This window comes from Cynocephalus volans, chromosome 1 (assembly GCF_027409185.1).
Source record: "Cynocephalus volans isolate mCynVol1 chromosome 1, mCynVol1.pri, whole genome shotgun sequence".
Classification (NCBI taxonomy): domain Eukaryota; kingdom Metazoa; phylum Chordata; class Mammalia; order Dermoptera; family Cynocephalidae; genus Cynocephalus; species Cynocephalus volans.
The window spans coordinates 189,733,016-189,758,991 of record NC_084460.1 but is presented as its reverse complement, the minus strand read 5'-3'; the positions used below and the strand labels follow the sequence as shown (position 1 = coordinate 189,758,991).

The 25,976-nt window shown below is 53.3% G+C and overlaps 1 protein-coding gene across 1 annotated transcript; it reads right to left on the bottom strand.

The window, feature by feature from the left end:
• Positions 1–3,420: 3,420 nt before the first annotated feature.
• On the bottom strand, positions 3,421–25,336 carry DNMT3L (DNA methyltransferase 3 like). The gene is made up of 14 exons (XM_063084015.1): positions 25,234–25,336; positions 24,952–25,099; positions 17,528–17,817; positions 16,946–17,035; positions 16,590–16,634; positions 15,892–15,971; positions 15,696–15,808; positions 14,727–14,898; positions 12,717–12,804; positions 11,451–11,539; positions 9,912–9,987; positions 9,140–9,279; positions 5,513–5,598; positions 3,421–3,586 (listed from the first exon to the last, which is right to left on the bottom strand). Exons 1-14 carry the CDS (start codon positions 25,334–25,336, stop codon positions 3,421–3,423), a joined length of 1,686 nt encoding a protein of 561 aa, XP_062940085.1.
• Positions 25,337–25,976: the final 640 nt, after the last annotated feature.

Sequence of the window (25,976 nt, the reverse complement as noted above, 5' to 3'; positions counted from 1 at the left end):
CCACTTCAGCCTAGCACAAGGCCCGGGGCCTGCATCGCATTGATTGGCTGACGCCTGGGTCACGTGCTCTACTCCCCCACTTCAGCGCGCACGTGGACCGCACTCCACCCCAGGGACGGGGTCGGGGGTGGGCAGGAGGGTGTGCAGCACATGTGAGCAGGGGTGGGGAGTTGTTGGAAAAATGGGAAATGGGTCCTGGGGGGACGAAGAGCTCCCCCTCCCCCAGTTAAGCTCTCTCAGCTGGTAGGGCTCATCTGGGAGGAGAAGGTAAGGTGCCATGTCCAGTGGGTCCAGACCCGGCAGCCCCTAAGTGCCAGGCGGGCGGCTGCTGCCCAGGACAGTTCAGGGCAGTGGTTGAAGGGGCTCACAGGGCAGAGGGGGCCAGGCTCTGCTTTCTGGTTAGCCCCCTTCTCCACACCCCCAGATCCCAGAAAGCCAAGTGTTGCTGATTGGCGTACCCAAGAGTGGGGATCTGGGTGAAGGGGTCGTGCTGTCACTTGGGGACAGCAGGAAAGTGACAGCAAAGAACACAGGTGGGCTAGAAGGGGACATTCTGGCAGGACTGGGGCAGCTGCAGGGGAGGGGGCACCTTTGAGAAGGGCCCCAAGACCAGCCCCTGGAACTCCAGGCACATGACTGCATGGCTGAATTCAAATCCCAGCTCTGCTCCTCCGAAGCTGTGTGACATCAGGCAAGTTACTTAGCCCCTCTGTGCCTGAGTTTTCCCCAACCCTTCCCCATACAGTAGTTGATAAGATATGCATATGTTAATGTGTAGTTATTGTAAACTAATGCACACCATACTGGCAAATAGGTTACAAACACAGAGAATATCAAGACAAATGAAGAAATAGCCCCTTGGGAGGTTTCCTGTAGTCAAGGGAGGGTTTTACTTTTTTTCCCCCTCGACCGTGACTGTTTCTCAGGCAGGCAGGACACATCTTGTCTTGGGGGTGTGGACGGAGGCCCATCTGGAAGAATATCTAGGGCCTTCCTGGGAACCAAGTAGGAATTGTATTTGTGCAGACTGGGGACCCAAAGCTCTTGGTGCAAGACATGGAAGCAAGAAGCGTGCACCTGGACAGGGCGTCTTGGTGTGCCTGAAAGTCTTTGTCTGGGTGCTCCTCAAGGCCACGGTCCCCATGGGATCCAGCTCAGCAATACCTTAACATCACAGGCATTGGTGATGCTTGGAGCTTGATTCCTGGCCCAAGGAAGCACATCTTTTCTCTAGGGGGCATATTAATTTCCTGTGGGGGGTGTAACTAATCACTGCACACTTGGTGGCTTAAGACTTCAGAAGTATGTCCTCTCACAGTCCTGGAGGCTGGAAGTCTGAAGATAGCGCTTCACCAGAGCTCCAGGGGGACGCCCTCCTTCCCTCATCCAGCTCCTGGTGGCCCCAGGTGTCCCTTGGCTTGTGGCCGCGATGCTGCAGTCTCTGTGTTCGTCATCATATGGCCTTCTCCTCTGGGTGTGGTCAAGTCTCTCTCTGCCTCGCTCTTATGAGGATCTTTGTGATTACATGTAGGGCCCACCTGGATAATACAAAATAATCTCCCTATTACAGATTGAATTGTGTCCCCCCAAAGTTTAATGTGTTGGAGGCTTAGTCCTCTCTGTGACAGTGTTAAGAGGGTGGGAAATCCTATTATGGTCATTGAAAGGTGGAGCCTTGAAGAGGTGATTAGGTTGTGAGGATCACGCTGTAGTGAATGGGTAATCCATTTGATGGTTTAATGGTGGTCGTGGGCATAGTTCTGAGGGCTTTTAAGAGGAGGAGGGGCAAGGAGTTAGCTCTCTCTCTGCTCTGCCGTTCTGTCATGTGAGACCCCTACATCACTGTCACCACCACCAAGGCTCTCACCAGATGTGTTCCTTGGACTTTGGACTTTCCAGCCTCCAAAACTGTAAGCAATAAATACTGTTTCTTTACAAATTACCCAGTGTCAGATATTTCTGAATGTCAGGTGTTTCAGGTGTTTCTGTTACAAGCAACAGAGATGGAACTCACACACTCTGCATCTCAATTTAAATCCCATCGGGAAGGCCCCTTTTTTGCCATATAAGGTAACATTCGGAGGCTCGGGGGATTAGGGTGTGGACATTTTTGGGGTGTCATTATTCAGCTGGCCATGGGAGAATCACCAGTGGGAGCCCTGTGGTGGTAAAATCCTCGGAGGGAGACTCTTTAGGTGCTGTGGGCAATTCTGTCCACGTGCTTGAGAGAGAACAGAAGATGTGAGAGACCCTCCCAGCAGGCTCTGGGTCTCTACTTCGAAGCTGACTGATAAAGTGGGCACTGATTTACTCTGGGCCCATGGCATTGCTGGCCTTGGTGGAAGCCACCTGCAACCAGCCCACTGGTTCAGAGCTGCCGCCACGTCTGCTCTGGTCAGTGGCGGTCACGGGCTCACACGAATTGTTTTAGCCGCCTTTGCCATCGGCTGGACATGCAGAGCTCAGCCTGAGCAGGAACGCCCTGCCTGCACTGGTCACACTCATCTCTGCTCCCCCTGCTGTGTTTTCTGTGGCTTTGTGACCCTCCCTGGTTTCATTACACATCTCATTACATTAGCCCTTAGACACCAGACCCGTGTAGTCAGAGTCCAGAATTGTTCTCCAAAGACAGAAGAAGTATCCAGTCATATTGATTCAACTGAAGACTTCTACTTCAGGATACTTTTTAAAAATCTACAAAAGGTCCAATTCTAACCCCACCTTTCTTCCTGAAGTGTTTCACATACCAATGGCAGCACTGACCCTGAGGGTCCCTGGCTCCCAGTTGTTGTCTGTTTCATAACCTAAGTCTAGATCCCTGTGGGGGTTTTCTGGACAATCTGGGAAGATCCCTGTACGATTCACTGCATGAGATTTGACACCAGCCCGAGTCAATACTTTCTGGTGTTTACCTCCACTTGTCTGGCTCTACTCAGGGGGGAGTGGTTTTAACTGTCAAAGCTAATAGCGGTCACGTGGGGAGGGCACTGGCTACAGGTACGTGTGGAACAGGGGCCCCCAGTGCTCATGAAAACGTCCCCACTGCTCTTTCTCACATCCACCCTCCCCTCACCCTACAGAATAAAATAAAGGCTGTGCTTATCCACAAAAACACCAACCCGACCAGTAACTGATTATAATAAATATATTTTAACTTCTCAACTGGAACACAGAAATGCCTTTGGGAAATACAACACACACCGTAACACTGAGCTTCCCCCACAGCCGCGCCGGTGCCCGCCCCTGCCCTGGACGAGCTCTTCTGGAACCAAACAGAAGACGGGCCCCGGTGACCATGAGAATCCAGCGCCAAGAGAGCAACTAACATAACACTCAGAAGATGAAAGACAGAGACGACATGAGGAAAGTTGTCTTTGTTCTAGGAAAAGTCTTTTTTCCCCTTTCGGTATAGTTACTCATTTATAAAGAGGAAGTGAGTTCTGTTGAAAAATACTTGAAATACTCTCTTAGGGGGAGAAAACAATTCTTCACCAGCTTGGCCGGCTCCTGGGCGGGGAGCTTTGCTCTCTGCCTGTCCTGAGCCAGCAGAGACAACTCCTCTTCAGAAGCCTGGGCCGAATGCTTGCTGCAGGGCAGAGGAGGATGCCCATTACAGACCCCAGCACCCAGCACTTCAGCACCCCTGCCAGGGGCCTAGAGGCCCAGGGCTGGGCGTACAAGTGGGCAGGGTGGGGGCTCGCTGCTCACATGGAGGGGAGGAGGGCTGACTGGTCTCCTGATTCCCCGGGGGTCTCTATGATGAACTTCCTTAGGGGACCCCGCCAGCTTTGGTGAGTTTTCCTCACAGTGGTAGAAGGAAAAGTCAGTCCTCAGCAGCAGGGTATGGGTGGCCCCCCACCTCCTACGTCCTTGGGGAGGAGCTAGGGGCAAAGGTGGGTCATGAGCATTCCCAGGAGATTCTGATAAAACAAAGATCTGCCAGGTACTTAGGAGGTCCCCTGTGGCTCCCAGCCCTGGGTGGACGATGCTGAGCAGAAGCAGGGCTCTGCAGACGAGGTCCCCGGCACCCGCTTCTAATGCCCCCAGGCCCCCTGCTGGAGTCAGGGAGCACTTCTCGGTTTACTTTGGGGCTGGTGAAGGCCACAATTGAGGTGCAGATGTGCAGTGGCCCACCCCGGCATTCTCCCCGCACTGCTCCCCGGTGCAGCTTGGGGACTGTCCTCGGCCATCCCAGGGATGACAGTGGCCCCTGGAATCAGATGTCACATGGGTAGCTGCCAGTTATCTTGGCAAAATGACTTCTACTTTCAGTGAGTGCGTGACCCTCGCCTCACTATCAAGACACCACGAGCCTAGAGAGGACACCTCGTGGGAAAGAGCTGCTGCTTGCTTCCCTCTGGGAACCAGGCTCAGGTGCATCCATGCATTGACAACCCCAGGGGCTCAGGTGGACAGTGGGCAGAGCTCAGTGAAGGCCTCCCTCGGGAAGGGGGCCAGGCTCAGAGGCCAAGGAGGAAGGGATCTGTCATCCATGGCCAAAACCAGCAGGTGCCCTGGGGGCAGCCAACCCTACCTGGAGAGGAGGCAGGAGCTGCTGTGGAGCAGCACATGTCCCCGTGTCCCTGGCTGGGGCTGGCCTGCCCAGAGCTATCTCTGAGCTTTGTCGCTCTTCACCGCAGAATGGCAGCCCTGTGAGTGAGGGTCCTGAAGGGCCAGGAGCCAACCAGGGCAGAGGGAGCTTGCCCTGCACCTGCCCTGCCTCCACTCTGCCGGCCCTCACCTGACTGAAGTTGGGGAGAGGCACACAGGACAGTGGATGGCCTTCAAGGCCCTGGAAATCCCAGCGGTGGCCAGGAGAGGGGCACCCAGCCAGCACCGTGCCTTGGCAGGCACCAGGCTGTAATATCAGGTTGCAGCTGTGAGCCAGAAGAGTGCTGGAACTGCAGGGGTGAGTGGGAAGAAGTTTCCAGAAACTCACTCCCAGGCAGGAGGAGACACGACTTACCTGTCCCAGAAGGTGGGTGTGGAATGCAAAAGCCAGGACAGGGGCGCAACTGAGAGAGCAAGGGCCAGCTGCCCCCGGAGCATGCAAGGAGTGCAGTGGCCTGAGGGGCTGTGGGTGTGGTTGGGGGCTTCGAGGAGACAATGTTCATGAGTGAGAATGTTCAGGAGAATGTTCCAGCAGCAGAGGAGGGGTGCGTGTTTGAGGAACTGAGAACCAAGAGAAGTGCATGGGGGGCGTGAGTGTGATTGGGTGTGACAGTCATGTGTGAGCGTGAGTGTGGTGAGCGACCACATGGGAGTGTGTGGGAGTGTGGGTGAGCATGCGTGGGCAGGTGGATGTGTGCAGAGCAGGGGGCTCTGAAGGATGGGGAGGCCATGTAGAGGGAACAATCCCGAGAATGAGACTGAACCAGGTCCAGGCAGACCAGATGCAGCCGCAACCTGGGCGCAGAGTCTGCCTGGGCTTGGCTCCACTAGAAACCCCCATTTCCTTGGTGAACCGATGCTGAGTCCCTATGCATCCCAGCCAAGTGTGCCTAGGAAATACCTCTTCACAGCTGGGATGTTGCTCCACACGTGCACAGCGCTCTGGGGGTCTGTCCCGCAGACGTCCTGGATGGTCACTGGCTCTGTCTGGCAGGGGGAAGAGGAGGCTCACTGTGGATCAGCAGGACCCAGGCTGCACCCCACGGGGCCCACAGGTTTTGGCCACTGTCTGGCCTTGAAGGTGATTACCAGACTTTTTAGACTGACCACATCTCCTAAGTGGCAGTGATTACATGTCCCCTAGAAATCCCCTCATGAAAAGAAAAGCTGACATACTATTTTAAACCTTTTAACCAGTAGATTATTTTTTTTTTATTCCACAGTTCATGCAGCCCAGCTATTCCCCACCCACGGCATTGCACCCTGCTGCGTGGAGGTGGATTCCCGCTAGATATAAACAAGTCCTTGGTCTTTGAGAGTCAGGTGATGCTTTGTTTCAGGGAAAGGCGAGGCTATGGTGGCAGAGATTAGGACTTCCTAAAGCGCAAACGCTTCACCATGCTTGTCAGGAGCCAAGTGGGCTGCCTCTAATCCTGACATCTCAGTCTTTCTAGAAGCCCCGGAAGGAAAGGAGAGAATGGGAAGAAGGAGAGGGATCTTCCCTGCTGGGAAGGGAGCTGGGCAAGGAGCCTCCTCCCATATCAGACACCTCACTGGGAAAGAAACGCATGGAGGGAGAGACTGGCCAGAGAGACTCACAAGCACATGTACCATCTAGCCCAGAGCCGAAAGACACAACACCTACACTGGTTACTTTTACATTTTTTCCCACCATCCACAGGAATGAGGTTCCACAGCAAGATGAGAGGTTACAAGAAAATACAAGAAGTTTCCTTTTATACCTACTTCTGATTTGTGACTAATTAATTTTGACTTACCAGACTTGTGCACAAAACAATCAAAAGTCAGTGTATCTGCTGTTCTCCAAGTTTGCCGATGTTTAGTGCCAGGTTTAGAAACTGTGCTTTTCGGTTATACCCATAATTGCTCATTAATAGATTTTTTGACAAATAGTGCAGTTTACAAACCTGACCCCAGCTGCTGTTTTGTAGAATGCCAGATTTCCTAATAAGAAGAAATAACCACAGAAATAGAAGTAAAAATAAAAATCATGAGGCCACTTTGCTCAACGCTATGAAAATGATTTTTAAATCTTTAATTAAATGGATTATATTCTAGAAAAAACATAACTTAACCAAAACTGACCCAGAAAAGATAGAAAATCTTAATAGATCAGTTTCCGTGGAAGAGCTACTTCCGTTTAAAACAACAGCTACAACAACCAATTCACAGAATTCTGTCAATTTTTCAAATATTTTTAGGAAATAAGTTCAACATTGATATCAAAACCTGACAAAGTTTGCGCAAAACAAGAAAACTACCAATCTCTTTTGTGCTTGTCATCGCAAAAATCCTGAATGAACTGCTATTCAGCAGAATTTAGCAATCATTAAAAAATAATACACCATGACCAGGTGGGCGTTTCCCAGGAAAGCAAGTATGGTTTATTACTAGGAGACCCACTAGTATATCATATTCTATTAATAGATCTAAAAAGGAAAATCATCTATTATCTCCACAAACATTTAAAAGAACATTTGACAACATCCAACAACTATTCTTGATAAAAATGCTCAGAAAAACAGCAATCAGTGGAAACTTCTGGAACCTTCCTTAACAGAGTGAAATGTAGCTACCTCGGCTTCCAAGCCAGCACCAGCTTAAAAGAGAAACTGGAAACTTCAAAGTCGAAACAGGGATGTCCCTTGTCACCACTGTGATTCTACACTGTCCTAGAGGTACTAACACCAAATGAGACAAGAAAAAAATATTTGAGGTATACTGTTAGAAGAAAAAAACTATCACGATTTGCCAATGATCTGATCAAATATGTAGAAAGTCTAACTGAATTGAGTGAAAACTACCACAACCCATAAGGTAATCCAGTAAGGTGGCAGGAGCAAAGTTAATATATAGAAACCAACAGTTTCATGCACACAAGCCAAAGCCAGTTAGACGGTAACATGAACAATCCCTTAGCACAGGAGGAAAACAGAAAGGTATGACATCAGAATGAATGTAATGAGGGCTGTGCCAGAGAGCTCGGGCATCAGCTCGTGGGGATGTGGGCGGGACAGACCCTGCAGAGGGCGATTGGGCAACATCTGTGAAAATCACAAACGCATTTGCCCTTTGACCCAGAAACCTCACTTCTGGAATTTATCCCACAGATATTCCCACACGCAGTCCTTCACTGTAGCATGGCTGGGAAGAGAAAAAGTTTAGAAGCAACCAACTGTCCACCAGCGGGAAAGAGGCTAAGCACATTTTTCACGTTCACCAAAGGAAAACTCTGCACAAAATAAAACAAAACAAAACACACAAACAAATTAAAACAAAGAATGAGAGAAGCACTTTGCAACAGGGGGATTTCCAAGATAACTGTTAAGTAAGCGCGAGCATGGTGCCCAGCCGCAGAGGCTCGGAGCTGTCCCTGTTTGTGAAGAACCCTGAGAGCGCCACCACAGTGAGAGCAGGGCACTGGCGAGGGGTGGGGGGGAGGCAAGGAGACTTTTACCACCCACTGCGAAACATTTTCAGAAAGTGTGAACCACACAATTGTGGGGGACATCCTGCAGGGAGGGGCACCAGGCCGGCCAGGAGCTGTCCCGTGAGGTTCAAAATCCTTTATTCTGAGTTCACGCTCTGGTACCTCAACATCCTTCTCCTGCCCTGTGAACACGGCTTGATAGGAACCCAGCCCTGGACGCTGGCTCCTCATTCCAAGCTGCCCAGGAGCTCCCAGGCCCGATGCCCTCGCCCACCCCACCCCCGCCCACAGCCCCAGCTGCAGAATTGGTCACTCAGCCCGAAGGGGCAGCTCTGATAGGATTCAGAGGCTGAGAGAAGCCAAGCTGTTGGTGCTCCAGAGGGCATGTTTGTGAGGGTGTGAGAGTGCACACCTATGCACACGCACATGCGAGGGTGGGAGTGTTGCGTTTCTGTAGCATGTGAGCATGTGTGAGCGTGTGTGATGTCCAGTGTGTGTGTATGTTGTGAGTGTGTGACTGTATGGTGTGTGCATGTGCATGTGCGTGTGCATCTGTGTGTGGTGCCTGTGTGTGACTGTGTATGCATGTGTGTGCCTGTGTGTACTGTGGTGTGTATGACTGTGTGTGTATTGTAGTGTGCGTATGTAGTGTGCGTGTGTGGTGCCTTGTGTGACTGTGTGTGCAGTGTGTGTGTGTGTGTGTGTGATGCCTGTGTGTAAGCGCCTGTATGCGTGTGTGTATTGTGATGTGTGTATTGTGAGCTGTGTGTACATGTGTGCAGACTGAGAGGGCAGGGCAGGAGAAGGAGGTAACCCCAGGTGGCCGTGTTCGGACAGCACAGGAGTGGCATGAAGTGGAATCACCCTCCCAAGCTGTCCCTGAAGGGGCCCAGTCCCAAGAGGCTGCAGTCTCTGCCTCGGTTGCACAGTGGCCCTCATGGGCTCCATGCATACCTGGACACCAGGGAACCGTGAGTCCCCAAGCCTGGGGTGTAAGCTGAGCCCCTCCCCAAGAGTCCCAGAGTGTCCCACGGGGAGGGCGTGGGTCAGAGGGAGCTTCCCCGGCCCTGCACGCACCTCCAGGAAGCGAGAAGCCACAGCCCGGTCGTCTTCGGCCAGCAGCAGACTGTCCACAAACATCCAGAAGAAGGGCTGCTGGCTGCCCTGCCTGGGCCGCGCGTACTGCAGGAGGCGGTGGAACTGGAACACGTACCAGCCTGGGGCAGGAGGGCCGTTCGGGCGTGTGGGAGCCAGGGGCATGAGGGAAGGGCTGAGGGACCCACAGGGATAGGCGGGGGGGGGGGGGGGCCAGGGGCCGGCCTGGGTGTGGGGCGTCCACCTGCCCCCATTGTAGTCTGCCCTGCCAGCAGCAGCAGAGCCAGGGAGGGCACAAGGCTCCTTGTGCCAGGGCCAAAGGGGCTGCCCAGGTGAGGCCTGGCACTGCCAGATGGTATTGTCAGTGATGCCTTTAGGTCAGATCCCGGGGGGTACAAACGCTCTGTAGCAACAGGAGCACATGGTGACTGCCTGGGGGCTGGGGGATTAGAGAGGGGCAGGAGGAAGCCTTTGGGGGTGATGGCACTTTTGCTCTTTTGATTGTGGTGATGGGCTCTGAGGTGTATATTTGTCTCAAAACTCACCAAATCGTACACATTGAGTATATGTAATTTATAGTAGGTCAGTGATACCTTGATAAAGCTGTTCTTAAAAAACGTAATTCGTAGTTTCTGCCCTGCCTGAGGGGGTCAGCGTGGCATGGAGGAGGTGAGGAGAGAGAGAGGAGACAGAGCTGGGGACAAGATGCGGGTCTTTGAGCTGACCACAGTCCATTTCTCGAAGTGTCTCTTACCAGGAGGATGGTCACAGGCATGGCCCAGGGGAGGCGTCGAGCCGTACAGGAGGTCAAATGGGCCCCATTCCTCCACCTACAGGACAGGGCACACTGGGGAACATTCCTGCTTTAACAGGTGGGCTGTGAGCACGGAGAGGCACAAGCTCCTCCCTGGCGGTCAGTGGACAAGAGGGCAGAAGACATCTCATGTCTCACTGAGGGCTAGGTGGAGTGGCTGACCTGGCCCTCAGAGACAAACTTGGACCCCAGAAGTCTGGTCATCTGAGAAGACTCCGTTTATGAAATCTTTCCTCTGTGCTAAGCACTTCCCTTACAGTCAATCCTGGAAGATCAACTCATGGACTCCCCAAGGACATAAGTGATTTTGTGTCATCTGCAAACACACAAGGCAGGCCCTGACAGCCGGCAGCTGGGAGCTCAAAGAGAGACGTAACGTTTCCCACCGAACATAAAATATTCCCAGCCCGGACAACATCACCCCAAGGGCCAGCTGGACGAAGGCAAGACAAGGATGCTCTTCAACCACAGAAAGACCCAAGCTGAGTCTACATGAGGGACACCGGCTTCATGAACAGTGTGACAATGCCAGCCCTGTGTCAATCTTTGTAAATAAAAATTAATGAGATACACAGATATTGGATCCCTGCTTTCTGACAGCACCCAATCCAGAATGAACCCTTGTGTCCTTGGACCCTCCCCAAATCACTCCACAACATGTGACTCCAATATCAAGCCCCCAAACTCCCCTGGTCCCCCTATATGCTCCCCTGTGTCGCAGCAAGGAAGTCAGCCTGGCTGGATTTGAGCACAGGTGTGCTCCCTGGCATCTTTGGGCACTGGGCTCCACCCCTGGGAAAAAGTACAGCAGGGGGTTTCTGGGCAGAGCAGGGAGAGTGGGCCAGTGGTACCAGACTTGTGTGCCCCCAACACTCTGTGTGCAGAAGTTGTTTGCTAGCATTGGAAGGGAACAGACCGGCACACCCTGTTGACGGAAGAGCAGAGGTCGATGCCCGATGCCCAAGCAGGGGCAGGACTGGCCGGCTAGAAGAGGAGCATTGCTAGGACTGCACTGTTTTGCTGCCGTGGTTAGAGGGTATTTTGAACAGTCAGCAATTGTTCAGCCAAGCTCAGCATCTCTGTTTTGGAGGGTGGGGGGAGGCCACCCCCCCCCCCCCCCCCCCCGCTGAGCAGACCCATCCCAGGTGGTGGACATGGGCCACTTAGCTTTCAAGATGTCGGGCAAGTTGTTTGGCCAACCACACTGCTCCGGGCTGAGCAGCGCAGGGACCATGGAAATGTGCCACTCAGGTCTCCCACTGCAGGGGCATCACAGCCAGTGGCCGTGCTGGCATGGGCTGATTCTTGCCAGACCCAGGACCCCCTGGCCTGGCCCAGAGGCTCTCAGAATCGGACTGCACCGAGCCACTCCCCCAGCCCCTTGGCCTCCTTGTCCTGTGCAGCATGTCCCCGAGACTCTCGCACACACACTGTACTTCTTTCCTCATCTCAGCACTGAGAGAATACAGCGGTACTCACGTCCCTCCTGACTATGTCTGTGACATCCTCCAAATGCCTCAGTCTCCCTGGGTCAGAACCGTTTTCCAAGAAGCCCAGACTCATCAGCTCTGAAGGAGAAACAAGGACACAGGAGGGCCAGTGCTGATTTTGTCCTTGCAGGAAATCAAAAGTCCAGTGACTGACCACGAGACTGTCCCATCATGAAGGAGCAAACTGTCCCATCATGAAGGAGCAAACTGTCCCTTCAATGATATGACAGAACTAAAAACGAGATTTCTGTCTCATGAGGAGCTAGACAAGCAAACTTCACCAAGTATTGGTTTAAGAAATCAAGCAATTTGTTGCAAAACCAGGCATTTGTGGGTTGTGACATCACTTGCTGTGTCAGGAAATCCACTGTGCAGTGGAGCTGACATGTCCTGTCACGCTACAGCAGGCGGAGAACAGCCTTAGAGGGTTCCTGCAGCCCCGCCCCAGCAGGGGACCTGGGGCAAGCTGTGCCCTGGCTGAGCATCTGGGGTGATGCTGATCATGGCCACACTTGGCTGTTGTGACAATAGTAGGGAGTACTCAGCACACTCCACATGGAAAAGTGGGATGTGGCCAGAGGCTGGGGAGTGTCTTCACAGATTCTGCAAACTGCTGGGCCTAAACGACAGGGTGGGACTCCGGAGGCTCCAGCAGCTGGGGGTCAGCGCAGCCGGAGGGGCAGGGCCCAGGCAGGGCTGTAGCCCGTTGGGTGCTGACCTGGCATGGCTGGGAGGTTTAGCTGGAGGTGGAGGAGGGTGCGGGGGCCCTGGGGCCCTGGGGAGGTCTGAGGAGGTGTCCTTGTGGGCAGGGCATGGTGGGTCTACCTTCTGCTGCTCCCCTCACTGGTGGCATTTCACACCCTGCCCCCATCCTGCCACTTGTGTGCTTTCCCTTTCAAGGCCCCCTGGCGGGGTTGAGCCGAAGCTGCTGCAGCGCCCCCCCAGCCACACCCACGCCCCCTCCCCGTGCCTCCCCTTCCTGTGCCAGCCCCTCCTCAGCTGCGTCTGCTGTTTGCTCATCTCTGTGCATTGTTATAGCTGCATCTCTGTGACTGCTGAGTTCCCTCTGAGGGTCCACTGTCCTCCCAGCTCGGAGAGGTCCACTCAGAACAGGTACATGCTGGATCTTTTTATCACCCACCCCCCAGATGCTCAGTGAGTGCTACACCCCAAGCATTTCGGGGACCCCCTCACCTCCTGGGCCCTAACCCTGCTCTAGACAGACCCATCTTCCCTGTGACATCACCACACTCACCTTTCTTGATGTCCCCAAAAAGGGACAGCACCCGCATTGGCTCTCTTTTCCACACGGGCACGGTTTTGTACATCTCAAGAGGACTCTTCTGTTCAGGAAAAAAAAAAAAAAAAAGACATTGAGCCAGCTACTTGGTTACAGACTCCATGAGTTACAATTAAAATTCTTCCTGGTGCAGCAGGATGAACAGAGCCACACCTGAGCCACACTGAACTACACCTGAGACAGACCTGAGACTCACCTAGACAGACCTGAGACACACCTGCCGAGGCAGCGCTGCATGCCCATGAAGTCTGACTCCACTGTCAGGCCTCAGTCTCCTGCCCTGACACCCAACCAGCTCTAGCAAAGGGGAGCGGGGTGTGAGGGGATGTCCTGATTTTAAAAGAGGATAATATCATCCCAGCAGGAAACACTAATGTAATTCTCAGCTTCCAGGTCTTTCATCTAGAAATTTCTGACTATGCACTGTGGCACAGAAGCATCTAAACCCAGTTGGTCATGCTGGCTGGAGGACAACACTTTGTCCTCCCAGCCCTCCCCTTCCAGGGTTAGTTCATTTGTAAGACAAGCACCTCCGAAGCCCCCCACTCTCCACAGGAGGTCACCTCGGGGGTACCTGGCCTAGGGCAAACACAGGACCATCAGGGACCAGGCCTAAACAGGGGGGACTTGATGGAGACCCTGAGCCATAGTGGAAGCAGATGGGACAGGGCACCCAGCTCAGGCAATGAGCCTGAGGGATCAGGAAGGGTAGGTGGTCTGAGCTGCCCTTGGAGGAGGTGGGGGAGGTGATGTGGGAAGGAACAGGTTTCCAACCTGCCCTGACTCCATTCGGAAGCCTGTGTAGGGGCAGCTCAAGTGGCTGCTGTGGACACTGTGAGGAAGGCAGGACTCAGGGATGCGGTCCTTGTCCCCCGTGTGGCAGCAGAGCTAGATGCAAAGTCAGTGGCCTCTTCCCCTCCCTGGCTCCCGTCCCTGGGCTGGCATTTAAGGACATTTCTGAGTGTCACCTAATTTTCTCTTGAAGTGAGAGCCCTCCTGTAGCCTTTGAGCACAGGAGTCTCTATCACCCCCAGACAGGAGGTTTCTACCTTACATGTGCCTGAATGAGGGCCCTGCAAAGCAGCTGTGTAGAGCTGTTGGCTGTGAGCACATCCACACCTGGTGTCAAGGAGACTCTGCTGGACGTTGTGTGCCCCCCAACATGAACATGCGTGTGGACGCAGCAACACATTACAGATGGGGTCTGTGGAATCCGTTCCCAGCTGGGACAGGGGAGAATTTGTCCCTCGCCTGTCTCCCAGTATCTAAAGCTGGCTGCTGGCAACCCCTGGCTCTCCTGAACTTGCAGACACATCTCTTCAACCTCTGCCTCCATTGTCATGTGGCCTTCTCCCTGGGTGTCTCCGTCTCCCAAATCTCCCCCTCCTTTCTCTTGTAAGAACACCAATCATCACATTTAGGGCTCACTCTAAATCCAGAATGATCTCATCTCAAGATCCTAACTATTTCACCTGCAAATCCCCTATTTCCAAATAAGGTCGCACTCGCGGGTACCAAGTTTAGGACTTGGACATATCTTTTTGGAGAACACATTCAACTCACTGTACCCCTAATGAGCTCGCAGGTCCTGGGTTGCTCACCAGCCGGTCTTGACCCTCGAGAGGTCTAGCATCTGGGCTGCTACCCTGGCTGGACCAGGAGACACAGCATCAGCCCATGCGTTGTCCCACATGCTGAGGACAGCCAGCCAGCCTCTCCTGGGCTCCCCACCTACCTGCCTCATCCCCAGGTTTATAAGAAACAGAATCACCATGCTCAAGTAATCTCTAAAAAATAGACCATCTAGTGGCATCTGCTATCAAAGAGGAAAACAAGAGAGCATTTTGAAAACTTTTAACGTCATCGCATGTGGACTGAGCAGGCATTTCACAGCCATTAACCAGAGGGGAAATAACAACGTCCAAGGCCCACAGGACGCGCTGTGTCCCTGCTGGGTGCCCCTACCGACTCGCGGTCATAGAAGGCCTTCAGCCGGCCCCGCCACTTCTTCCTCCTCTGCAGCAGCCCGCTGCGGGAGAAAGGCAGGCACAGGAAGCACACCCAGTTACTCATGGCCTGAACTTTCTCCGACGTCCCAGGGCTGACCAGGGTATCGACACACTCGAAACAGTAGCATCTAGAGTCAAACAGAAAACCACAGTGACTGAAATGACATTCCTTCTGCCACTGTGGAAACCTCAGTTGGCTGGCGAGGCAGAGCCTGGCCTGTGCCTTGCTTTGCAGTGAATGATAAAAATCATACCTGGGCTCATTTGAAATGATGGATGTGCCCAGTCCCTCTCCACACTGCATGGGGAGGCTATGTGCTGGGCGAGGGGGACCCCTTGCCTCTTAGGAACTCAGAGCAACAGGAGCTGCTTATATGGGCAGTGATAAATTTCAAAGAATCCCTGAAGCCACAGTTTAAGGACTCCCAGCAAAACCAAATGCAGGAGTAGCCGCTGGTGAGCAGGAAGGAGAATGGGGGTCGGGGGTGGTGGCTATAAATACAAGGATGGCCCAGAAGGACCAGAAGGGGAGGGGACTGTGGACAGAGCTCAGGTTAGTGAGCGATGACCAAGGGATGAACATGCCCCTTGCCCTCCCAGGTCAGGACCAGCAGCCCCAGGGTTCAGGGTCTCCATCGCTCCACACATAACGATTGCGGGAACAGCTATGTCTTGGCAACAATAATGCTGAAAAGAACAGTCACACATGCAAACCTTTTGACACCGTACTCCTATATGTGGAGGCTCTACGTCAGATGAGATACTTGAGACAGAGACTGACAGCTTTGGAGGAAGTCATTCTTTTGGGGGGAGAACCCCCACACTCTGGGATGAGCAGCCGAGGAGGAGGGTGTTTCCTAGGCTCATAGGCTGTGGCTCCTTGGCCTCCCAACCACCACCACCTCCTCGGTGGCCCCTGCCTCACCGTGTGCAGTCAGGGTTTTCGCAGATGAGCAGCGTCTCTCCTGAGCAGCAGATGGAGCAGTAGGATTGGTATCCGTCCTCGTCGTACAGAAAGAGCGTGTACAGGAATTTGTCCTGGGCAAGGAGCAAAGCAAGGCGAGTTTCCATCCTCCCTGCTCCAGGGTCATAGACGGAGCCATGCCTCGCTCCCTGCTCACCTTACATGGAATGCACATCCCTCCCTCAAACAGAGGGTGCTGTGTATGGACCTGGAAACTTCCACAGCAGAGGCAGATGTCTAAAGGGAACATGCAAAGTGCAATGGGTTTTATGGTGCCATTGGACAGAGTAAAAGACCTAGGAGTAAATTTAACCAAAAAAAGTGCCAGATCTGTACAGTGAAAACTGCAAAACAGTGTTGAAAGAAATTGAAGATGATCTAATTAATGGACAGATATTCCATGTTCATGGACGAGAAGACTTAATACTGTTAAATTAGCAGGACTCCCCAAATGGATCTACAGATCCCTCTCAAAATTCCAGCTGATGCTAAGATTCATATGGAAATATAAGGGACCCAGAAGAGGCAAATCTACAGAGAAAGAAAACATTATTGGCTGCCTGGTGTTGAAAGAGGGGTGGCAGGAGAGGGAGAAATTCAGAGCAACTGTTAATGGCTACGGGTTTTCTTTCATACGTGCTGAAAATGCTCTAAGATTGTAATGATGGTTGAAAAACTCTGTAAACATACTAAGAAACGCCTGAACTGCACACTTTACATGAAGCCTCAGGGGCCTTGGGGTGGGTTGAGGGGATACAAATGGGCCCCAGCGGACTCCTTCCAGGACGATGGCAGGGGCTGTAGCAAGCCTTTCTCTAGCCAGCTCTGGTCATGGGCACGTCGGCACATGCTCACCTTCTAGACTGCGCTGGTTAATCTTGACTTCGTAGGCGATGAGATCTGGAAAAGAGAATAAGACATAGGGGCTTCCTTCTTCATTCTGGCTCCTGATTTAAATACGGCCATGAAGGACCATCACAGATCTACGTTCTGAAGTCACAGGAGCCTGAGCACCCCCCCCCCCACCTACTTCCCCTGTATCCTGGCGTGTTAAACATGGAGCCTGGGGGAGCTCTGGGTGGGGCCCTCCTGCCCCCGCCCAGGGTGTCCGAATGGCCGGTGAATGTTCCAGAGGCCTGGAACCCCAGACGCCGCCCAGACCTGGGGTGAGCATCCGAAGTGATGGATCCCACAAGTGGATGAGCCCTCACCTCTGCCCAGCTGGGGCAAAGCGGGGGGCGATGGCTTACTGGGGCCCACCAGGATCACATCCATGCTGTGCTCCGAATCCAGGTCCAGGACTTGGGCAGCCACCACAGGGACACCAGGACACAGGACATGCACACAGAGAAGGGAGAAGCTATGATGCCTCTGCTCAGAACCCCTGATGTGCCCCAGCACGGGGGACTGAGCAGACCCTGCCCAGCTGGCCCCCACTGCTCCCATGGTGACACCCACCCCTCCCAAGCAGGGGTCAAGGGGCAGTAAGAGTTGTGGTGAACGCCAGCCTTGAGAGGGGCTCGTGGGTTCCTGGGGCGTGCCCCTTGCTCTCCTAGCCCCTGCCACATGGGGTCCGGGTCGAGTGGGTCACTCCATGCCAAAAAGGAGGGTGGGGGCCTCACGTCACACCAAAAGACCAACATCCCCTGCAGCCCCTGCCTTGGACCCCTCAGGACCTCCATGCTCCTGCCTCCCAGTGTCCCCCATACGGTAGCCAAGAACCCCCTGCTATGGTCTCTGCCTGGCCACACCCTCACAGGCAGGGAGGTGGGGGAAAAAGAGAAGGGCCTCACCGGTTCCACAGGGCAGCCACCTCTGCTCCTCGTCCATGCGGCCAGCTGGGTCAGGGTCCAAGCCGTCCAGGGTCTCCAGGCTCAGGGTTCCCGGGGAGGAGAGGGCCGTGGAACCAGGGACAGCACCTCCCAGAAACTGGCTGAAAACTGTCTGGCTGGAAGGACCCAGGTCCAGCAGGGGAGGTGGACGCAGAGAACTAGCTGAGTAGGCGTAGGGCTGTGCGTGACTGGTGGGAGGCGCGAGGGCGGGGAGACACTCGGTGGGGGTGGGGAGGAGGGGGCACTTAGGGCTGGGTGGGGAGTAGGAGTGAGGGGGGAGGGGAAAGGGAGCCCTCAGTGTGGGGCGGAGTTAAGAGCTCAGTGCAGGGCGGGAGATTGGGGTTGGGAGGATGGGGGCCCTTGGGCAGAGGGGGAGGTGGGTGGGGGATGGGGTGGCGCGGGGAGCTCAGAGGTGGGGCCCAGGGAGCTCAGTGCGGGGGAGGGGCGTTCAAGGCAGGGGTGGGGATGGGAATGGGGCTGGGTTGGGGCCTCAATGGAGGGGGCAGGCGCTCAGGCGAGGGGCTCCAGGAGCTCAGTAGGGGAGCACTAGAGGGAGGCTGGAGGCAGGTGGAGGAGAAGCAGGGAGGAGAGGCATTGGGGGGCGACGTGAGGAGGGCTAGGTGGGGGGTTAGAGAGCTCAGCAAGGGGCGGAGGGTAGGGTAGTGTTGGGAGAGAGGTTGGGGTGGGGCAACAAGGGAGCCAGGAGTGGGGTTGGGCAAAGGGAGGCCAGGTGGTGGGAGGGCCTGGGGAGAGGCACTCACTGGGGCGAGGTTGGGGGAGTCAGAGCAGGAGGCAGAAGACCACTTGAGTGGGGGCTGCAGCCACAGGACAGTGATAGTGATGACCCAAAGTGGTAGAAGACCTTTGGGGGAGCAGAACTCCCCACTGGAGTGTGGGCTGGGCCTAGCGACTTCCCCCCACAGAGTGCAGGAGAAACCTGGCGGATCATTTCAGTCGGGTGTCCAAGGATGGTGTTGTGACAGGTTGTGTTGTATAGTGTGTGCCCTTGATAGGATGAGACGACAGGTCATGTCACCTCTGTGGTCTCTCCCAGCAGCCCCCAACCCAAGTCTAACCATGAGAAAAAACAGCAAACACCAGTTGAGGGGTGTATTAGTCCATTTGTGTTGCTTGTAACAGAATACACAGAACTGGGTGATTTATAAAGAAAATAAAGTTTATTGCTTACAGTTTCTGAGGCTGGGAAGTCCAAAGTCCATCTGGTGGTGGTGACAGTGACCCAGGGGTCTCACGTTTCAAGATGGTGGAAGCAGAGAGAGCAAGAGAGAGACAGACTTTCCTCTTATTTTAAAGCTCTCAGAACCACACCCCTGACCATTGTTTTTAATCCATTCACTACTGCAGGGTCCTATGATCCAATCACCTCTTCAAAGCCCCACCTTTCAATGACCATAATAGGATGTCCCACCCTCAACAGTCACAGGGGGTTAAGTTTGGGGAGAACGTCAGTCCGAGGCACAAATGTATCACACTAATGCAAGATATTATCATGGAGGATGGTGTGGGGCTTGTGGGGACTCTGTACTAGCTTCTTAACTCTTCTGTTAATCTAAAATGGTACTAAAATAGTGTATTTTTTAAATAAAAGATGGAGGAGGAGAGAATATTGACAATGACAGTGAAGTCACTGCCATATTTTAGTAAAGTTGTCCTTGGCTGTTTTCTTCTTTTATTCCCTGTAGCTAATGCAGACGCCAGATTAAAAGTGATTACAAGGCACCCCTCATCTGTCACCTGACCTCCCATGTCACACCCCGACTCCCCCTTGGGTCGTTCCCACCAAAAGAAGTGGACCATGGGGGAATTGCAGGGGCGCATTTCATCTCTGAGGAAGGACCCTTTCCTAACTGCCTGACCTTGGTGCAGGGATGGGCATCCTGGTGGGCAGGGAGCTCACGGTGGGGAAGCCACTGCTGCACTGGTCCAGCCACAGAACCCTACCACCCGGGCAGCTCCTGTCAGAGCCTCAGGGTCCCTGCATGCCCCACTGCAGCTGGGCAGAAACTGCAGCAGTCTCAGAGGGAGCGAGGCCCTGGTGGTCTGGGACAGGACCCCGAAGAGCTGAGGCCACTGCCAGAATCAGACCCTGCGATGTTCTGGCCAGCTCTGTGGGCCACAGGTGCTGGGTACAGTGGGACCTCTGGCCTCATCCCCAGACACTTGGAAGCCCGGAGCCCACACATGTGGAGGGGCAGCTCTGTAGCTTCTCAGGCCAGGCTTCCCTACTGTGTGACTGCCACTTCCTGGCACTCCACTGGGACTGCCCTCCACAGAAGCGCCCATCCCTTCGTGTGGTTATGTCCTACATGGCCTTGTGGTCACCCTCGGGAAGCCAATAACTATCTGTCTGCTGGCCTGACAGGGTGACCCACAGCTTGATCCCAGTTGAGTTCAGATGCTGTGGAGCCAGGGCCAGGTGGAATCAGGTGGCCTTCAAGACAGCCTTGGCCAGGTATGGCCAGGGAGTTTCCTGTCCACTCTGCAGGGTGCCCCCAAGCTTGGACCTTCAGGGTTTACGCTCCATTTCCTGGCAAGAGTGGAGACAGCCCCACATCCCACTTCAGCCTCATGCTGTCCTTTGCCTGAGCTCCTGCTGTGGTCCCCAGAGTTGCAGGAGCATGGAATGGCCACCTATCAGGCACCTTGAGAGCATTTTAGTGGCAAACGCAGCAGAGAGGGGGCCTGGAAGCCCTTTCAGCCACTTGCCTCATCACGAACACCTGCTGGCCTCAGGTGGACGGTGGCACCACCCTGATGGTGGTCCACCCTGATGCAACATCTGGGAAATCATCAGGTTGTGGAAATCCAGGGGTGGCCGTGCTCAGGTCCTCCAGTTTCTTCTCCAGAGGTCAGGCTCTGGCTCCTGGCCATTTGTAGGTCACTCAGATAGTGGAGGCACAAAGAGACAGCCTCCTTCAGGCTGTGGCAGTGGGGTGCAAGGTGCGGGTTTCCCCAGACCCCAAGCAGGCCTTTCACCCCCTCCCTCAATTGCAGGCTCCTCGAGGACAGAAGCTGGGTTCAGTCACTGATAGAATTTGGATGTGTTGTCCTTCCAAAAACTCATGTGGAAATCTGATCCCCAATGTGGCAGTGTTGGCAGCTGTTTGAGTCATGGGGGTGGATCCCTCATGAATGGATTAATGCTCTCCCTGGGGGGTGGAGGTAGTGAGTGAGATCTTGCTCTATTAGTTCCTGTGAGAGCTCCTTGTTTAAAAGACCCTGGCACCTCCCCTCTCTCCCTCTCATGCTTCCTCTCGCCATGTGATCTGCTTGTACCTGCTGCTACCTGCCGATTTCCACCATGAATAGAAGCAGCCTGAGGCCCATGCCAGGTGCAGCTGTCCCAGAATCATAAGCCAAATAAACCTCTTTTCTGTATAAATTACTTAGTCTCAGGTATTTCTGTCACAGCAACACAAAAACGGACTAACACAGGAGATTGGTACTGAGGAGTCATGTGTTGCTGTACAGATACCTGAAAATGTGGAAGTGGCTTTGGAACTGTGTAATAGGAAAAGGTTGGAGGAGTTTAGAGGACTTAGAAGAAGAAAAAAAGAGGAGGGAATGTTTGGAACATTTTTTTTTTAACTTTTATTGAATCAAAATTGATTATACATATTTTTGGGTTTCAACATTGAGATATGTTGATCAAATTAATATTACTAGCATATATATTGTTACAAATCATAATAATTCTTTATGCCCCTTGTCCAATCTCACCCTATCCCCCTCTCCCTCCCTCCTCCCACCACTGATAACCCTAGATTTCTTCTCTCCTTCTGAAAGAATAATGGTTACTCTGTTGATTGTTGCCTAGACAATCTGTCCAATGCTGAGAGGTGTGGTCAAGTCCCCCAATATTATTCTTCTGTCACTCTGAAATGGGCTTTGTGGAGAGAGACATCCTCTTCTTTTCTTTATCTCTGCTGGTGACTCTCCTTGTGTCAATGCACTCCTGTGGCTGGTGGACCATCTGTGTGGTGGTTGTGGCATCCAGCCACCTTCATGGCAGCCATGGTTTATGGTAGTGGCTGTGGTGGGCCATCCACATGGAGGTGATGTTTTGGGAATGCTCCTTGGTGTTGGTGGTGTGCCTGGTTGTGGGGAGTGTCTGGTCCCCAGCTCTATGCCTCAGGTCCCCGGGCAGGCCCTAAGGCGCTGGTGTGCTATGCCTGGTTGTGGGAGGGGTCACCAGGTGGGGCCTGAGGCACTGTCACAGTGTGCCTAGTTGTAGGAGGGGAGTCCAGTCCCTTTCTCCATGCCTCAGGTCCCCAGGCAGGCCCTGAGGCACTGGTGGTATGCCTGGATGTGGGAGTGCGGTCTGGTCCCTGGCTCCATGTCTCATGTCCCCTGGTGGGCCCCAAGGCACTAGTGGTGTGCCTGGACCAGAACTAATTTTTTGTCCTTTGCTTACTTCTTAAATGGGGGAACTTCCTGTGGGAACCAGTACTTGAGCTGTGTGGTTGAGCTAAATTGCTGTTTTGCTGCTGTTTCCCTAGGGAAGGCTTTTTGTGTAGCTCAGGGTTTAATGGTTGACCTTATAGTTATTTCTGGCTCTCCAGAGACCCGATGCCCCTGGGTCTGATCTGGGCCTGAGTTTTTCCATCAAACTGCACCCCATGCCATTCTGCATTCCCAAACAGTCTCCTCTGAGTGGTCCTGCACTGATTGGGGGGTGGATCGGCTGTCCTTGCTGTGCCCCAGTGTTCTCCGGGTGGGCCTATCTTCCCCACCACCTGTGCTCCAAACACTTCCCATGGGGTGGGCCCTGTGCCGGTCCCTTGTGATGACTCACTGGCCTCTGAATGGCTCCCCTTTTCAGCTGTTCTCGCTCCTCACTCCTGCGAGTGTCCACGGGAACCCTATTAGTGGTCTTTCTGTCCTGGGGGCCACCAAGGCTCTCTTCTTGCCTGCTGCCTCCAAGTAACTCCATCTGAAGGGCACAGCTGTGGCTTCTGCTGGCTCCTGCTCCATGTGCTCAGCAGCTCGAGCCTTAAAGCAGCTGCAGCCCAAAACAGAGCAGTTTTTTCTTTCTCTCATCATAGCTTCTCCCACCTTCATGGACTCTGTAGGTCTCTCCTCCTCTTCTCCCGAGCTCCAGTGGCCCCAGCTTGGCTGATGTTACATTTTTATAGTTCTTATTGGTTGATTTGCGGGAGAGAGTGACGCTGAGGACCGTCTATTCTGCCATCTTGACTGGACTGTTTGGAACATTTTAGAGATTGGTTAAATGGTTGTGACCAGAATACTGATAGAAATGTGGACAGTAAAGGCCATGCTGATGATGAGGTGTCACATAGAAATGAGGAACTAATCAGGAATTGGACAAGAGATCACCCTTGCTACACCATAGCAAGGAACTTGGCTGCATTGTGTCCATGCCCGAGGGCTCCATGGAAGATGGGACTTAAGAGTTGTGAACCAGGATGTTTGGTGGAAGAAATATCCAAGCAGCAAAGCATTAAGGAATCTGCATGGTTACTTCTAACAGGCTATGCTGAGTTATGACAAAAAAGGCATGATGTAAAGCCAGAATTTAAAAGGGAAGCAAAGCATAAAGATTTGGAAAACTTGCAGCCTGTCCATGTTGTAGAGAAAAGAGCTGTAGAAAAATGCAAGGGTGAAGCTGATAAACTGGTGCAGCCAGATGCTAAGAGAAAAGACAATGTGAGAAAGGCCCCGAAGGCATTTCAGAAGATTGGAAGGGCACCCCTCCCATCACAGATCTGGAGGCCTAGGGGGACCGAGTTGTTCAGGAAGACAGACCTGGGGCACTGCTGCCCTTGGGAACCTGCTCCCAGCTGCTCCCAGCAGCTCTGCCTCAAGCAGCCCCAAGTGTGGTTCATGCAGCAGCTCTGGAGAGCACAAGCTGGAAACCTCAGTGGCATCCACGTTGTATTAAGTCTGCAAGCTGGCAGGACATGAGAGCAGTGGAGGCATGGCAGCCTCCACCTAGATTCCAGAGGATGTATGGAAAAGCCTGGGGACCCAGGCAGAGACCTGCTGCAGGCAGGGGTGGCACCACCACAGAGGTCATCTACTAGAGCAATGGGGAACAGGAAAGTGGGGTTGGAGCCCCCACAAAGAGCCCCCACCTGGGAAATGTCTAGTAGAGCCAGGGCAGAGGGGCTGCTGCAGGACCCCAGAACTGTAGGGCCACTGGTAACGTGCAATGCAGAAAAGCTGCAGGCACCAGTGCAGCCCAGTGGGCTGCCCCCAGCAGAGGTATGGGGGTGGGGACCCAAACCCTCCATTGTGCCCAGGATGCAAGACTTGGAGTCAAAGAAAATTATTTCTTAGCTTTAAGATTTAATGTCTGCCCTGCTGGGTTTTGGACTTATTTGGGGCCTGTTTCTCCTTTCTCCTGATCTATTCCTCCCCTTTGGAATGGGAATGTGCACCCAATGTCTATTCCACAATTGTATCTCGGCAGTGGATAAATTTGCTTCTGATTTTTACAGGTTCACTGCTAGAAGTTGTTTTGCTTTTGTTCACAGATAAGACTTTGGACTTTTAAGTTGATGCTGGAGCAAGCTAAGACTTTTGGGACTGTTGGGATGGAATGATTGTATTTTGTACATGAGAGGGACATGAGTTTTGCTGGGACAGGGGCAGAATGATAGAATTTGCATGTGTCGTCCCCCCAAACTCATGTGGACATCTGAAATCTGATCCCCAATGTGGCAGTGTTGAGAGCTGTTCTAGTCATGGGGGCGGATCCCTCATGAATGGATTAATGCTCTCCCCAGGGGGTGCGGGTAAGGAGTGAGATCTTGCTCTATTAGTTCCTGTGAGACTGTGAGAGCTGGTTCTTTAAAAGACCCTGGCACCTCCTCTCTCTCTCCCTCCCTCCCTCCCTCCCTCCCTCCCTCTCTCTCTCTCTCTCTCTCTTTCTCTCTCTCTCACCATGTGATCTGCCTGTACCCGCCGCTGCCTGCCACTTTCTGCCATAAATAGAAGCAGCCTGAGGCCTGCACCAGATGCAGCTGTCCCAGAATCTTAAGCCGAATAAACCTCTGTTCTTTATAAATTACCAGGTTTCAGGTTTCTGTTATAGCAACACAAAACGGACTAATACAGTCACCTTCCCATTTTTGGAGTGGGACTTCCCAAACAGGTGTTCCCCGCAGCACAATTTTATGTGTGCTATTTATAAATGGACTATCAAGGGAATATTCATTGCTTGGGTGGGTCTGTGGGAAATGGTGGGTTAGACTGGTGAAGGGCACGTCTCCTACAGACTCGATGCTGCCTACCTCATGACTCTCCAGGCCAGGGATGTACACACAGTGTGCCCGGACAGACCTGACCACATGTCCTTGGCCTACACCCGCACCTTCCAGAGGGGAGGGATGTGGCAGCACCTGCAGGGCTGGGGCAGGCTGTGTGGCAAACAGGCCCCTCCAGCCGCAGCAGCTGGCAGCCTCTCCTCCCCAACAGACGTCATGGCCATGGGGGCTTCCAAGGGGCAGGCCGAGGTGACGGTGCCCCCTTCCATCTGAATGTGCCGGTCTGGCAGGGGAAGGGCAGTGGTGACCCACCCACATCTCAGGGGCCACTCTGAGTCACACGACCCCTCACTGTAGGGTGGGGGTGGGGGTCGTCTGTGATGTCCGCTGGGTGAATGGGTGATTCAACGAGCACACTTTCATTCTTCTCCAAGACAGGGGGTGGGGGGGCCAGATGTGACCTTGACCCTTGCTTGACCACATGGTCTCGGGATGCACTGGTCCTCAGAACCTTCTCCATCTGTAGCTCCCTCCTGCCCCACGCCCACACCTGTGGCTCTTCGAACCATGAATGAAGCTGATGCTTTAATTTTGAGAAAGAAAAAAGTGGTCCCTGCCAGACGTCTAGAAGCTGGCCTGGCACCCAGAGGCCTTGGTGTTATCCTGGGGGACAGCGACGGCCTCATGGGACACTGACCTTAGACAGGGATACTCATGACCGTGATATAGGGAGTGGGAAAAAAATAGGACCAATTCCAAATCCTGTCTCGCCCAAACAGCAAGGTCCTGGTGCCACCCCCAAGATGACCAAACATCCCCCTCTCCTGGGTAAAATGAGTAACTGCCACGCCTTCCCTGCCTCTGCGTCAGAACCATATACTGGGCTGGGCAAGAATTTTTAAAATAAGACCTCAAAAGCACAGGCAACAAAAGCAGAAATAGATAAACGGGATTACGTCAAACCAAAAAGCTTTTGCACAGCAAAGGAAACAATCAACAAAGTGAAGAGACAACCTACAGAATGGGAGAAAATATTTGCAAACTATGCATCTGACAAGGGATTAATATCCAGAATGTACAAGGACCTTAAACAACTCAACAACAAAAAACCAAATAACCCAATTAAAAAATGGGCAAAGGACCTGAATAGACATTTCTCA